Source organism: Ruditapes philippinarum, unplaced genomic scaffold (genome assembly GCF_026571515.1).
Source record: "Ruditapes philippinarum isolate M1 unplaced genomic scaffold, ASM2657151v2 ctg475_1_1_1_1, whole genome shotgun sequence".
Taxonomy (NCBI): Eukaryota; Metazoa; Mollusca; class Bivalvia; order Venerida; family Veneridae; genus Ruditapes; species Ruditapes philippinarum.
In genome coordinates this window covers 219,521-235,380 of record NW_026856980.1, presented here as the reverse complement: position 1 = coordinate 235,380, position 15,860 = coordinate 219,521, and the positions used below count along the sequence as shown (strand labels likewise).

At 35.3% G+C, this 15,860-nt stretch overlaps 1 protein-coding gene across 1 annotated transcript in view; it reads left to right on the top strand.

The window, feature by feature from the left end:
- LOC132748339 (neuroglian-like) overlaps nucleotides 1-15,860 on the top strand; it is a 50,945-nt gene that overhangs the window by 19,254 nt on the left and 15,831 nt on the right. Inside the window, exons 6-17 of the mRNA XM_060737922.1 lie at nucleotides 4,107-4,235; nucleotides 4,721-4,823; nucleotides 5,140-5,327; nucleotides 5,820-5,954; nucleotides 7,166-7,342; nucleotides 9,147-9,289; nucleotides 9,992-10,169; nucleotides 10,619-10,906; nucleotides 11,459-11,829; nucleotides 12,077-12,308; nucleotides 13,603-13,742; nucleotides 14,385-14,613. Of these exons, the coding sequence (XP_060593905.1) occupies nucleotides 4,107-4,235; nucleotides 4,721-4,823; nucleotides 5,140-5,327; nucleotides 5,820-5,954; nucleotides 7,166-7,342; nucleotides 9,147-9,289; nucleotides 9,992-10,169; nucleotides 10,619-10,906; nucleotides 11,459-11,829; nucleotides 12,077-12,308; nucleotides 13,603-13,742; nucleotides 14,385-14,613 (2,313 nt within the window). The remainder of the gene's footprint in view (nucleotides 1-4,106; nucleotides 4,236-4,720; nucleotides 4,824-5,139; nucleotides 5,328-5,819; nucleotides 5,955-7,165; nucleotides 7,343-9,146; nucleotides 9,290-9,991; nucleotides 10,170-10,618; nucleotides 10,907-11,458; nucleotides 11,830-12,076; nucleotides 12,309-13,602; nucleotides 13,743-14,384; nucleotides 14,614-15,860) is intronic.

Genomic DNA, 15,860 nt, shown 5'->3' with positions numbered 1-15,860 from the left:
GGGATAATAGATTACAAATGAATGTTTATGTGTGACCTAAGTGAGTAGATTCAAGTGGAGTGATTTAATGTAAGGTGAAGGGGGGGGGGGGTAAATAAAGCAAAACAAGTGATGTTGACTCTAATGGGGTGTTTTTGACTGGTACATACATAGTGGAGTGGAGTATATTGAAGTCTAAAGTCTAGTAATGTGGTGTAGTGGTAGAACAGTAAAGTGATGTGGGGTGTAGTAGAGTGATGTGGGGTGTAGTAAAGTGATGTGGGGTGTAGTAGAGTGATGTAGGATGTAGAAGATTGTGATGTGGGGTGTAGTAGAGTGATGTGGGGTGTAGAAAATTGTGATGTGGGGTGTAGTAGAGTGATGTGGGGTGTAGAAGATTGTGATGTGGGGTGAAGTAGGGTAATGTGGGGTGTAGTAAATTGTGATGTGGGGTGAAGTAGAGTGATGTAGGATGTAGAAAATTGTGATGTGGGGTGTAGTAAAGTGATGTAGGATGTAGAAGATGTGATGTGGGGTGTAGTAAATTGTGATGTGGGTGAAGTAGAGTGATGTAGGATGTAGAAGATTGTGATGTGGGGTGTAGTAGAGTGATGTAAGGTGTAGAAGATTGTGATGTGGGGTGTAGTAGAGTTATGTGGGTTGTAGTAAAGTGATGTGGGGTGTAGTAAAGTGATGTGGGGTGTAGTAGAGTGATGTAGGATGTAGAAGATTGTGATGTGGGGTGTAGTAGAGTGATGTAGGATGTAGAAGATCGTGATGTGGGGTGTAGTAGAGTAATTTGGGGTGTAGTAAAGTGATGTGGGTGTAGTAAAGTGATGTGGGGTGTAGTAAAGTGATGTGGTGTAGTAGAGTGATATAGGATGTAGTAGAGTGATGTGGGGTGTTGTAGAGTGATGTAGGATGTAGAAGATCGTGATGTGGGGTGTAGTAGAGTAATTTGGGGTGTAGTAAAGTGATGTGGGTGTAGTAAAGTGATGTGGGGTGTAGAAGATTGTGATGTGGGGTGTAGTAAAGTTATGTGGGTTGTAGTAGAGTGATGTAGGATGTAGAAGATTGTGATGTGGGGTGTAGTAGAGTGATGTAAGGTGTAGAAGATTGTGATGTGGGGTGTAGTAGAGTTATGTGGGTTGTAGTAAAGTGATGTGGGGTGTAGTAAAGTGATGTGGGGTGTAGTAGAGTGATGTAAGGTGTAGAAGATTGTGATGTGGGGTGTAGTAGAGTTATGTGGGTTGTAGTAAAGTGATGTGGGGTGTAGTAAAGTGATGTGGGGTGTAGTAGAGTGATGTAGGATGTAGAAGATCGTGATGTGGGGTGTAGTAGAGTAATTTGGGGTGTAGTAAAGTGATGTGGGTGTAGTAAAGTGATGTGGGGTGTAGAAGATTGTGATGTGGGGTGTAGTAAAGTGATGTGAGGTGTAGTAGAGTGATGTGGGGTGTAGTAAAGTGATGTGGGTGTAGTAGAGTGATATAGGATGTAGAAGATTGTTATGTGGGGTGTAGTAGAGTGATGTAGGATGTAGAAGATTGTGATATGGGGTGTAGTAGAGTTATGTGGGGTGTAGAAGATTGTGATGTGAGGTGTTGTAGAGTGATGTAGGATGTAGAAGATTGTGATGTGGGGTGTAGTAGAGTGATGTAGGATGTAGAAGATTGTGATATGGGTGTAGTAGAGTTATGTGGGGTGTAGAAGATTGTGATGTGAGGTGTTGTAGAGTGATGTAGGATGTAGAAGATTGTGATGTGGGGTGTAGTAGAGTGATGTAGGATGTAGAAGATTGTGATGTGGGGTGTAGTAGAGTGATGTAGGATGTAGAAGATTGTGATGTGGGGTGTAGTAGAGTGATGTAAGGTGTAGAAGATTGTGATGTGGGGTGTAGTAGAGTTATGTGGGTTGTAGTAAAGTGATGTGGGGTGTAGTAAAGTGATGTGGGGTGTAGTAGAGTGATGTAAGGATGTAGAAGATTGTGATGTGGGGTGTAGTAGAGTTATGTGGGTTGTAGTAGAGTGATGTGGGGTGTAGTAAAGTGATGTGGGTGTAGTAGAGTGATATAGGATGTAGAAGATTGTGATGTGGGGTGTATTAAAGTGATGTGGGGTGTAGTAGAGTGATGTAGGATGTAGAAAATTGTGATGTGGGGTGTAGTAGAGTTATGTGGGGTTGTAGTAAAGTGATGTGGGGTGTAGTAAAGTGATGTGGGGTGTAGTAGAGTGATGTAGGATGTAGAAGATCGTGATGTGGGGTGTAGTAGAGTAATTTGGGGTGTAGTAAGAGTGGATGTGGGTGTAGTAAAGTGATGTGGGGTGTAGAAGATTGTGATGTGGGGTGTAGTAAAGTGATGTGGGTGTAGTAGAGTGATATTAGGATGTAGAAGATTGTGATGTGGGGTGTAGTAGAGTGATGTAGGATGTAGAAGATTGTGATATGGGGTGTAGTAGAGTTATGTGGGGTGTAGAAGATTGTGATGTGAGGTGTTGTAGAGTGATGTAGGATGTAGAAGATTGTGATGTGGGGTGTAGTAGAGTGATGTAGGATGTAGAAGATTGTGATGTGGGGTGTAGTAGAGTGATGTGGGTGTAGTAGAGTGATGTAGGATGTAGAAGATTGTGATGTGGGGTGTAGTAGAGTGATGTAAGGTGTAGAAGATTGTGATGTGGGGTGTAGTAGAGTTATGTGGGTTGTAGTAAAGTGATGTGGGGTGTAGTAAAGTGATGTGGGGTGTAGTAGAGTGATGTAAGGTGTAGAAGATTGTGATGTGGGGTGTAGTAGAGTTATGTGGGTTGTAGTAGAGTGATGTGGGGTGTAGTAAAGTGATGTGGGTGTAGTAGAGTGATATAGGATGTAGAAGATTGTGATGTGGGGTGTAGTAGAGTGATGTAGGATGTAGAAAATTGTGATGTGGGGTGTAGTAGAGTGAATATAGGATGTAGAAGATTGTGATGTGGGGTGTAGTAGAGTTATGTGGGTTGTAGTAAAAGTGATGTGGGGTGTAGTAAAGTGATGTGGGGTGTAGTAGAGTGATGTAAGGTGTAGAAGATTGTGATGTGGGGTGTAGTAGAGTTATGTGGGTTGTAGTAGAGTGATGTGGGGTGTAGTAAAGTGATGTGGGGTGTAGTAGAGTGATGTAGGATGTAGAAGATTGTGATGTGGGTGTAGTAAAGTGATGTGGGGTGTAGTAAAGTGATGTGGGTGTAGTAGAGTGATATAGGATGTAGAAGATTGTTATGTGGGGTGTAGTAGAGTGATGTGGGGTGTAGTAGAGTGATGTAGGATGTAGAAGATTGTGATGTGGGGTGTAGTAGAGTGATGTAGGATGTAGAAGATTGTGATGTGGGGTGTAGTAGAGTGATGTGGGGTGTAGTAAAGTGATGTGGGGTGTAGTAGAGTGATGTAGGATGTAGAAGATTGTGATGTGGGGTGTAGTAGAGTGATGTAGGATGTAGAAGATTGTTATGTGGGGTGTAGTTAATTGTGATGTGGGGTGTAGTAGAGTGATGTAGGATGTAGAAAATTGTGATGTGGGGTGTAGTAAATTGTGATGTGGGGTGTATTAAAGTGATGTGGGGTGTAGTAGAGTGATGTGGGGTGTATTAAAGTGATGTGGGGTGTAGTAGAGTGATGTAGGATGTAGAAGATTGTGATGTGGGGTGTAGTAGAGTGATGTAGGATGTAGAAGATTGTGATGTGGGGTGTAGTTTAGGCATAATGAAGTGATTTTTTGTGTAGTGGAGTTATGTGGGGTGTAATGTAGTGATGTGGGGATTGATGTGGGGTGTAATGGAGGGATGTGGGATGCAATTGAGTGATGTCAGGTGTAATGGAGTGGGTTTAAGTTGTAATGGAGTGATGTGGGATGTAATGAAGTGAATGAAAATTTAACTTATAAGACAGAAATTTCAAGGTTAAAATTCATATACATATTTGTATGTGTTGTTTTATTTTTGAATGTTTATTGTAAAAATATTGAGAGGCAACATACAACTGAACATAGGAATCAGACTGCTTGGCTTTGTTATTTGACCTGGTTCAATACGCGTGACATGCCAGTCTTGTTGCAGCCAGCATTTTCAGGACAATTATTCTATATACAACCACACTTTATTTTTCAGGCAAGCTCCGATTTACAAATGTGTTGAGATCTGATATGGTCGGGGGTAGAGCTTACTCTTGTATGGCCATCAACTACTTCATGAGAGACAATGCCATTGGTCCAGAACATGTTGTCACAGTATTGGGATGTATGTTACTATAATATATAGATATTTTTCTATAAAAAGATTATTCAACTGTTTTAGTATACTGGCTTTAATTTGTTATATACAATGTTTTTAGATATGAATTATGGACTGAAACAGACTGAAAGAACATACTATGATCTTTGTAGCACGCCGAAACTGTTCGCAAGACTGCGAAAACTATTCAACGCCCCCTCATCAGATGTCATTTTTCATACACCCACATAAATTGTGAATATGTGATTATATATAAAAAGTAAAAAGACAAAGTGGAAAAATATTAAACAAAACTATTTATTTACTGATGTTAAACACTTTAATCCTTGACCTGATGAATTTATGTAATTAATTTGTGTCCAGCTTTGAATTTGTGACGGACAATTCAAAGGTTAGGGGATTTCATGCTTAAAATACCAAGGCTTACCAGGTTCAATTTTAGTACAATTAAAGGTTAAGTCACTATCCACATAGATTTGTTCAAATTTCAGCTACAGAACAGAAGCAGCCTGCTAAAGAATTGTGGACATCACCTAGTGACCAGTTCTTTGTTAAAGGTGGAACTCTCAGACTCAAATGTATTTTTGCTGGAAAGTATGTATTATATTAAATTCATAGTGATTTATATTGTTACCCTACTGTAAGTGATTGAGGTTTTAGAGATTTAGACGTTTAAATTATTAACTTGTGTCAAATACTAACACTATAAACTGTATATTAATTTGTTTAATACAACAAACTGTACAGGTTTTCATATACCCACAAGATCAACTTTTTCCATAGGCATATTTATATTTTTACTATATTAAGAGATTTTTTATGTTTTATCATAACCATATAATTATAGAGATGGGGTAATGGCATTTCAGAATTACAGGAAAAGATAATGATAATTTTCAATCTTTTATAGTCCCACTCCGGTAGTATATTGGGAGAAACTTGAGGGAACATTTCCAGATAGAGCAAAGTTTAAGAGTTTTGGACAAGAGTTACACATCACTGATGTACGTGAGTCAGATGCTGGCCAGTATGAATGTATGGGTCTAAACAGCGAGTCAACACAAAGGGCAACTAAAGCCTTTGATGTAAGAATAGAAGGTAAGTTTCTTTTTGTCTTAATTAAATTTGTAAAAGATAAATCAGTGACTACTGTTTTATTGATTTAACATCCTAGGTCTATGCAGAATAAAATGAGGACGTTGACTTCAAATTACTATGACTGTTATGGGTTTTAATTTGATTATAAGGAGGCTACTGTAGCTTTTCATTCTACTCTAGATAGACAGCCTACTAATGCTTTAAATTTTATGGCCGTCCATCCATATTTCAGTAAAGTATTTTATCAGAGGATAAAGTTTGGTATACTATAACTTTGCCAGTGGCTCTTGTACAAAGGGCAATTAACAGTTAACTTTCTAGTTGAGTGAAGACAGCTTCAGTCTTCTTGTAAACATTGAACTGATTGAAGCTAATGCTTTTTGGAAAAGAAAAAAAGTTTTTTAGTTGTTATTTACAATGATTGCATAAAGAAAAGTTGTTAAATAGAGGATAAAAAGAATGAAAGAGCTCATATTAGTAATGTTATTTCAGCGGCACCTTTCTGGGTGGAAGAACCTCACGATGTTGAAGCCAGTATTAATGAGAAGGCAACATTTATATGTAAAGCTGATGGTGACCCTAAACCTGAATATGCCTGGTACATCAATGGTGTACCACTTGAAGATAGTATGTTTATTATTAATTATTCAATTCTAATTCATTGATGCAAGTAATCTATTTTATTAGCTAGCCTGTCACAAAGTGACAAGGTGAGCTTTTTTAATCACTTTCGTCCGGCATCCGTCCTTTCGTAAACTTTTACTTTAAAGCAACATCTCCTGATAAACTACTATACCAATTCCATCTAATCTTCACAGGAATGTTAATTTGGTGGTCACCTTTAAATATTGTTCAAAGAAATCAATTTCATGCAGAACTCGACTTGCCATAGCAATCAAAAGAAAAAACTTAAAAATACTTCTTTTTATAAACCCCAAAAAAGCTAGATCTTAGATATTTAACATGAAACATCTTTTTATGGGTGTCTACGAAGTTTGTTCAAATTAAAGCCCAGGGATCAAAATTGGCCCTGTCCCAGGGGGGTCATTGTTTTTCCCTATTTGTGTATAGTAGAAACTTAAATAATCTTTTAAAAAAAACCAAATAGCTAGAGCTTAGATATTTAGTATGAAACATTTTCTTGTGAGTGTCTACCAAGTTTGTTGAAATAAAAGCCCTGGGGTCAAAATTGGCCCCGCCCCTGGGGGTCATGGATTTTCTTTATATGTATATATTAAAACTAATGTTTTTACTCATGCACTATTTCAGATACAAATATTAACGATTAAGATTTTATATCTGCCTTTGTTTATAGTTTACAATATTACTTGTTCTTTGTCATGGTGAGTGTCTACATACAGGTGAGCGATTTCAGGGCCATAATGGCCTTCTTCTTTAATTGGAGCGGTAGCTTAGCGGTTAAGGTGCTTTTCAACCATGGATCATGGGTTCGAGTCTTACTCTACCACAACCATGATTTCTCATTACACCAGTACTGGTCGGTTCCAGGAAGTTGACTTGAAAGTGATTAATAAGCTGCAAGAACTTGTTTCACAATTGATCTGATTAATATGTCAATTATGTCATACTTCATTTAGTTAAAAAAATCTCTGGCGTTTAAAGATCAATGTTGGATGCTGGATTCTTGCTATGACTGAATTCTTACAGGAAAAGATTGCTATAAAACTTTCTTACCTGAAGTTGTTGACTCTAACAAATTGACTAACAAATAAGATTATAAAAGTTGCTTAGTGATGTAAACACAAGACAATAATTGGCTATAATGTTTAAGATAAGAGAGAGTATGTTATTGTGGAATATTTCTATCATGATAACAGGACAGAACGAGCTGGGTGTACGAGATCCACGTATCTACAACAACAACCGATTCTATAAGAAAGATGCTAACAATATTACCCTGACAAATCTAACATTAGAAGATCACATGAACATCCAATGTAATGCCAGTAACAAACACGGATATGTCTTTTCTGATGTCTACCTTAATGTTCTGGGTAAGTTGATATTACACATATATTACCTCAATGTACAGGGTATATTAATATCACAAAGTTTATATTCAACCTTTATGACTATTGTGCTTATAAAGTTAATATCACAAATGAAAATGAATATTTCATGTATTTAAGGAAGGGCTCAATCTAAATTTCAATTTTGTTGCCTTATTATTGTAAACAAGGCTTGGTCATATTTACTTACTAAAAGATTAAACTTATGTTTTTAAGCACACCATATATGTAAAAAATAAAATAAAATATTCTAGAATATTTAGGATGCTTTAGATGGTTCATCCAGTGATATTGTTTGGCCAATCTATTAATTATAGAAAACTTTTCTTTAAAATAATTTCAACTGATCCCATAGTGCTTTTATATATACATGACAATTATAGCAAAAACTAAGGGTACTTTATTTTTAGCTCGACTTTTCTATGAAAAGGGGAGCTATCCTACTCGCCCCGGCGTCGGCGTCGGCGTCACACCTTGGTTAAGTTTTTCGTACCACCCCACTTTATTTCAGAAGTATTACAAGTATGGCTTTGAAACTTACCATACTTGTTCACCATCATAACCTCCATCTACAGACAAGAGTACATAACTCTGTCAAGGTTTTTGACAGAATTATGGCCCTTTTTTGACTTAGAAAGTGTATTGAGCTTGGTTAAGTTTTTTGTACCACCTCACTTTATTTCAAAACCATTGGAGGTATTGCTTTGAAACTGACCATACTTGTTTACCATCACGACCTTCATCAACAGACAAGAGGACATAACTCTGTCAAGGTTTTTGACAGAATTATGCCCCTTTTTGACTTAGAAAATACATTGAATATGGGTAAAATCCACTTATTGCCTTAATCCTTTGAGATATTGCTTTGAAACTTTTAATGCTATTTCACATCATTACCCCCATCTGTACGCAAGAGAAGGTAACTCTGTCAAGGATTTGTTTTAAAAATTAAGGCCTTTTATCGACTTAGAATCTTGGTTAAGTTTTTAGTACCAGTCCACTTTTTGACTGAACTGTTTGAGATATTAATTTGAAAGTTGGAATACTTGTTTACCATCATGGTCCCAAAACATGGGCAGGAGAAGGTAATTCTGTTAAGGATTTTATTTGAATTATGGCCCTTTTTGACTTAGAAACTCAGTTAAGATTTTCATTCTTGTCCACTTGTTGACTTAACCATTTGAGATATTACTTTGGAAGTTGGAGTTCTTATGTGCCATCATGAGACCTATCTGTAAGCAAGAGAAGATAACTCTGTGAAAATGTTTCTTGATTTGTACTTAGAAATTCCTAGTTAAAGTCTTGTGTGCCCTTAACTGTCAAAGTTTTGTTTTATAGGCAAGCACTAAAAAAGTCGAGCGCGCTGTCCTTCTGACAGCTCTTGTTTATGTGAAGTGTAGAGTTGTTACCACCAATTATTGACCGCCTCCGTTGTTGAGAGGTTAGAGTCGATGACTTCTAATCCAGTTACCTCTCTGGCGTGGGTTCGATCCCCGGGAGATGCTTTGGTAGATTAGCACAGAGGAAGTTAGTCTAGTACTGGTGTAACTCTCCAGGAACTATGGTTAGGAAACTACCCGCCTATATGACTGAAATACTGTTGGGGGGAAAAGGCGTAAAATCAAACAAACAAACAAACAAAACCACCAATTAACAATACACTTTTTATCTTTGTTATGAAAACATAATTGTTGTAAAATTTATTGAAAATTTATATCTTAATTAACATCTCTATGTTTTTGTAACATTTTATAGCTTTAGTAACATGTATATAAATGTAAATTTTCAGCTGAAAAGCCTACTATAATCAAGCCTCCGCCTGCACAGATCAAGGTTGCTGAGAGTAAATCTGTTACACTAGACTGCCCGGGAAAGGTTAAAAATGACCCTACAGTCACCCGGTACAGAACCAAAGGCAAATTTCAGGGGACGGTTTCAAAATTATGCCTAACGGGGGGAAACTAAAACCCGGTATTATTGTATACCAAATAAGTTAGTAGCTTTACTTTAACAATTATATATTATAGTATTTTCTAAATGTTTCTTATGCCAGTTATTGTGTCTACAATGATCATACAAATTTTATTTATCTAATTATCTGATCAATTTCTTATTGAACTTGTCAAGCTTTCAATTTTGGAAATGTCCATTAACAATTTAGGGGATATCAAGATGAACATTTGAAGTCGATCAGTCAACAGTATAGAGCCATACGCAAGGTTTGCAGGTAGACCTTGCTGTATATGCTGGCAAAGGCTTAAACATTTTATGGGTTGAGCAGAGAAGGGTTAGATATTTCTAAGTTGAAATCACATTGCTGTTTCAAATTTTAAATTTTAATGTACCTGATCCTTTAATCATTGTCTTTTACTTAAAAGATTTGTCATGACTATCTAAGTTCAAATATTTATGCTGACAATATAGGTCCATTATAAGCAAGATTGATCTATTTATGTTCCATCAGTAGAGATTACATGCAGTGTGGGGGTTCAAATCCCGACATGGACTTTGGTATCTTTCATGTGAGGAAGCTATCCAGCTTAGCTTATGGAACGTCAGTGGTTCTGTTCAGGTCATCCCCCACCAGTAAAGCTGGGACATTGCCATATGACCTTTACTGCGTAAGTGTGATGTAAAACCCAATCAAACAAACAAACATACAGTGTGTCAATGACTGAAATCTCTTCTGTTGAATATAGATTTTTGTATGTTTTACAGAAAGTGGTAATGGCTGATGCAGGTGACTATAGATGTAGAGCAAAGAATATCTACGGTGAGGTGACGTCATCCTCGTGTAAAACACAAATTAGACGTAAGTTTACAATTATAACTAAATACCCCTAATATCTATACCTACAGCAATATATGAAGTTTATAGAATGAAGAGAAAATAATGAAATTTAGAAAATGTTTAATATTATTTTATGAAGTTGATTAGTTTTAACCAATTGATTCATTGTACTTAGATTTATAAGCAGGATTTATGCAAAAGATAGCTGACATTAGATTTTTATCTTTTTTTTGCCAAAAAGAAAAGGGAATGGAGTTATAGTTACGATATTGTTTGATTATTTAACAAAATTTTAATATTTAATGGTTGAATGTTTTGTTTGTTATCTGGGTATACACATGGGATGCTCCTGAAAATTTATTGTCAATGTCCTCCTTGTTTATTGAAAGGTTTTCAGTTTTGTTACCTCATTCAGCATTATTCTGTTTTACAGTATATACATATTTCATTTGTAGATTTGTTTATTTAAGGAAAGACGAGAATTGAGCAGTATCCGCTAGATCTTGAAGTTATAGCAGGATACGACGCTAAGTTTACATGTTCAGGATCTACAGATTTTGATGAGGCTGCACACATGGAGGTGTACTGGGAGAAGGATGATAAACGTGTGTCAACTAACGAACAAAGAATGACACAAAACTTTCAGGATAATTCATTGACAATTTCTGGAACAATTGTGCGAGATTCTGGAGTTTATACATGTATTATAACAAATGGCTTGGATGAAGATAGGGCATATGCAATATTGACTGTTAAAGGTTAGTGCTAGATGTAGATCTGGTTGATCTCTGTAGTCTGTTAACTTCTGCAATAATTTTAGTAGTTACTCCATGACCTACAATGTTTGATATAGACTTCCAAGATAAATCTCTGGTTGTTTGATTGGTGAATATTGGAAGGCAGGCGGCTGGACAATGATAACATGCACACCTCCTTCATTTTTCAAGAGATTTTAACCAATTTTTAACTGAATAACCAGTATCAAGTGTCCTGATATGAAACCGTTTGTTGAGATTTATTTGATTTTAAATGGAATAAAAAGACACTTTATTTTCACATATAAATTATGACAATTCTGGTCACTAACTTGTCTACGTTTTCCTTTATATACTTTTATTTGAGTGTATCAACATTAAGAAAATATTCCCATGCCGACACAAAAGAATTAACTAAACATCAGATCTCCTTACCTTTAAATAAAATTTGAAATGCTTTTATAAATATTTTTATGCAATGAAAACATAAGACTTGTTTATATAAAATATATTTGCTCTTACATTGTTATTAATTTGGTATTTTATTATTTATAGACAGGCCTGACCCACCATCTGGCGTGGAGACAGAAAGATGCCGAGACTCGTCGGCTGATCTTAAATGGATAAAGGGTATAGAAAACAATGCCCCAGTCCAATATTTTATTGTACAGTATAACACCTCATTCAATCGTGACCAATGGGTTTCTGCAAAAAAAGTGGAATATTCACAGAACACTGCTACGATACCTCTTCAGCCGTGGGGGAATTATACATTCAGGGTGATAGCAACAAACAAAATAGGTGCAAGTTCTCCTAGTTTCCATACAACCAAAGTTTGTCGTACAAACCCGGCACAACCAGAAAGAAATCCCCAGAATGTGAGATCTATAGGAGATACAAGAAACATGCTCAAAATACAGTGGATTGTAAGTTTACTTTTATATTAGAATACTTGCACTTTGATGTTTAGCATCATTTCAAATCTTTGAAGAGATAAATTAATACCTTCTTTATAACAAGTTTAAACATGTTTAATGATGTAAGATTCCTTAGACTTTTTATCAGATTAAATAACAGTTTGGATATCAATTATTTTGTTTACCAAATGTACTTTTAATATAAGTGGAACAAAGTTAAATTTATCTTACAATTTCAAATTTCATTGTGTTTCAGCCAATGAACGAGTTAGAGCAGAATGGTCCAGGTTTCAAATATCAGCTCACGGTGAAAGAACGTGGAAGTACTCGATCGGATACATATAATATAGATAATTGGCGGAATGATACGATAGAAATACCAAAGAGTAAACCTTACACACCGTACCTAGTCAAACTTCAGGCCAAAAATAATGTAGGTGATGCTAAAGAAGATCCGACAGAGTATACCTTATACTCATATGAAGATAGTTAGTATATTTATTTTATATTTCTTGCCTTAATACCTGTATCTTATTTTGGTAAATTAAGTGGATATTTAGGGCCTTTTGCAGTTTGACATTTTCTTTCTTTATTCACTTTGCAATATTATACTTTTAAAAACATTTTCAAAATTTTCATGGAGATTAACATGAATCTGGAGGCATGCCTCTTTAAAATATGAATAAAATTGATTAAAACTATCACAGCTGTGAGAAAAATTCATAATACAGTCGAGACTGTCATATGTGACTTTCCAAGGGACCATATGACAGGGAGTCTCTTAAAACAGTCTCAAAGAAAATTAAAATTTAAATACCATCTATATACCATTGTGACTTAATATACATAACTGTGTGAAGGAACAATAATAAACCAATTGCAAATAAACATAGGTACTTTAACAGTTTAAATATTTGTTGTAAATAAAATAAGAATCCCTGTAAAACAAATCACATAATCACATGAATATCATATAAAATTTAATTTTAGTTTTTGTATTAGATTTATATTGAATCATTATGGTACATAATAAATTTGATTTTGATGCATTAAAATAAACATCAGGCTTTAAAAACATATCAATATCCAAAGTTTTTTCTCTTTAAATGAAATGTCTGGAATCAGCATTTTCCGGTAGTATTTATGCAGCCATAGAAATGTGAAATAAAAAAATTGCTGCCTTAAAAGATCTTCCGTTAGCACTCCATAAACATTAAAAACAATCTGACACAAATCCTAATCCAGTTTGCTCAGGTCATTATGTATATTACACTTCAATTTGATAACACATTGATTGCATCATGCTTACCATATTTGGCAGTCTACTCCAGACGCTACGTCACTTGTTACCTGTATACATGTAATCTGTGTAATTGAGCCAGAGTTGTGTAGAGTTTGTTTTAAGAGTACTGACTACTGGATAATAATTGGACTTAATTATTTTGTCCCTCTGGGTGTTAAAACAGGTATTATTTATCTGATTAACGGACATTTAAAAGGTGTGAAAGTCGTTTAAATCAGACAAAGCAATGCATTGGGACCATACAATTAGGGTCGCTTGTCACATATGACAGGGAGTCGTATAATTCAGACCATTTATATAGGGAAAAACTATAGTTACTCTCCATAAAGTAACTTCTCTGAATGTAAATATATTTTGACTTGGTTTTATTTTTTACTATAATTTCTTTAGTAAGATACTTTATTTCTAAGCATTATTATTATATTATATGCTACTGCATTGTTTACAAAAGTATTGTACATGCCATTGTCTAATTTTAGTTCCTAAAGTACGGCCGAATGACGTAGATGTTACTGATATAGGTAATAATTTCGCAACAATTACCTGGACATGGGATTCATTATGGCAGGAAGAGCAAGGGGAGATGACTCAGATTCAGGGACAGTTAAAAGGATTCAGGGTATGTCACTCTGTAAATCATGCATCTGTATATTCATATAAATTCTACTATTTTCCTTCATCACAGCTATCCTAGATTTGTCCTCCCTTTACATGATATATAGACACTGAACTGCTGTAACAATTAAGTTCAGTTAACATAGTTTTTTAATGTCACTTGCTGGTAATTGATCATAAGGTTATATGCCCCTCCTGATTCAGTGGTTTTACTTAGGTGCCCGCTGATGTCTGAAGTAATTCATGGAGGGGCATCTGATTTCTTCCTCCACCAGTAAATTGGAAGAACATTGACATATAGGCACTGACTTTAGGTATTCCTCAACAAGGGTTGCTGGAAAGTCGCCATATAATTATTACAGTGTTGGTGTGACTAAAGAAAATGAGTAAAAGTTCAAATATAAGTAAACGTTGCATGCAAAAATTACAAGTTTTCAAGATTGTGTGGCAAGCATTTCAGTAGTTCTCTTGATAAATATTCAATTATGTATTTAGTTATAAAACACAAACAAGCATGAATAACAAGTTTTCTTGAAGTCAATATGTTAAAAAGGTATGATAATTGCAAGAACATTAACTTTACCTGAAACCCTGTCACAAGAAACTATTCATTACGATAAGGTATATAATTATCTTATTTTGTTAGATCCAATACTGGCGTACTAACGAGAAGTTAAGTACGTTTAGAGAAGTAGAGGTACCTCTAGCGGAGGTCATGCCGAAAGATCCGCCACCGGCAGGCATGCAGATACCCTCCACCTACATGCTGAAGAACCTCTCACCATACAGTAACATGCAGGTTCAAATCTGTGTCATCAACAACTTCTTTGTCGGACCACCCAGTGATGCTAAAGCCTTCAATACATTTGAAGGAGGTAATAACTTGTAAATCTTTCTCTTAATTTATGACTGTTAGACTACTATAACTATTGTTTTTTAGCTCGACTATTCGAAGAATATGAGAGCTATTGTAGTCGCCCCGGCGTCGGCGTCAGCGTCCGCGTCGGCGTCTGCGTTGGTTAAAGTTTTTTGTAAAGTCAAATATCTCAATTATTACTTGAGATATTCAATTGAAACTTACAATACTTATTTATAGTAACAAGGTACATCAGATTGACAAGTTGGATAACTCTGCCTACAATATTGACAGAATTATGCCCCTTTTTAACTTAGAAATTTTGGTTAAAGTTTTTTGTAAAGTCAAATATCTCAATTATTGCTTGAGATATTCAATTGAAACTTACAATACTTATTTATAGTAACAAGGTACATCAGATTGACAAGTTGGATAACTCTGCCTACAATATTGACAGATTTATGCCCCTTTTTAACTTAGAAATTTTGGTTAAAGTTTTTTGTAAAGTCAAATATCTCAATTATTGCTTGAGATATTCAATTGAAACTTACAATACTTATTTATAGTAACAAGGTACATCAGATTGACAAGTTGGATAACTCTGCCTACAATATTGACAGAATTATGCCCCTTTGTAACTTAAAAGTTTTGGTTAAAGTTTTTTTGTAAAGTGAAATATCTCAATTAATGCTTGAGATATTCAATTGAAATTTAAAGTACTTTTTTATAGTAACAATGTACATCAGTTTGCAAAATTGCATAACTCTGCCTGCAATATTTGCAGAATTATTTGCCCCTTTGAAACTTAGAAATTTTGGTTAAAGGTCTTCAAAGATATTTACTTGAAACTTTACACATGCACTTAGGGTCATAATTGGAGGGTCATAATTGTATGTACGCTCCCTTCGTCACTGACCAAGTTCCATAACTCTGTCTTGCATTAAGGCTGATTCATATCCCCTTTTCTACTTAGTCTCTTGGTTAATGTTTACATGCAAGTTTTACATATCTCAATAACTATTAAAGATATTAATTTAAAACTTCATATAAGCATTTAGGGTCACTGACAAAGATCCATAATTCTATCTTGCATTTAGGCTGATTTTTCTCCCCTTTTTCAACTTAGAAATTCATGGTAAAGTTTTGCTTGTAAGCTGTTATCTCAATAACTACTGAAGGGTTTGTGCCTTTTTTGGGACAATTTATGCATTCATAATAATAAAGCAGTGATTTACTTGATAAAACATCTTAATAACAAGCCTTTGT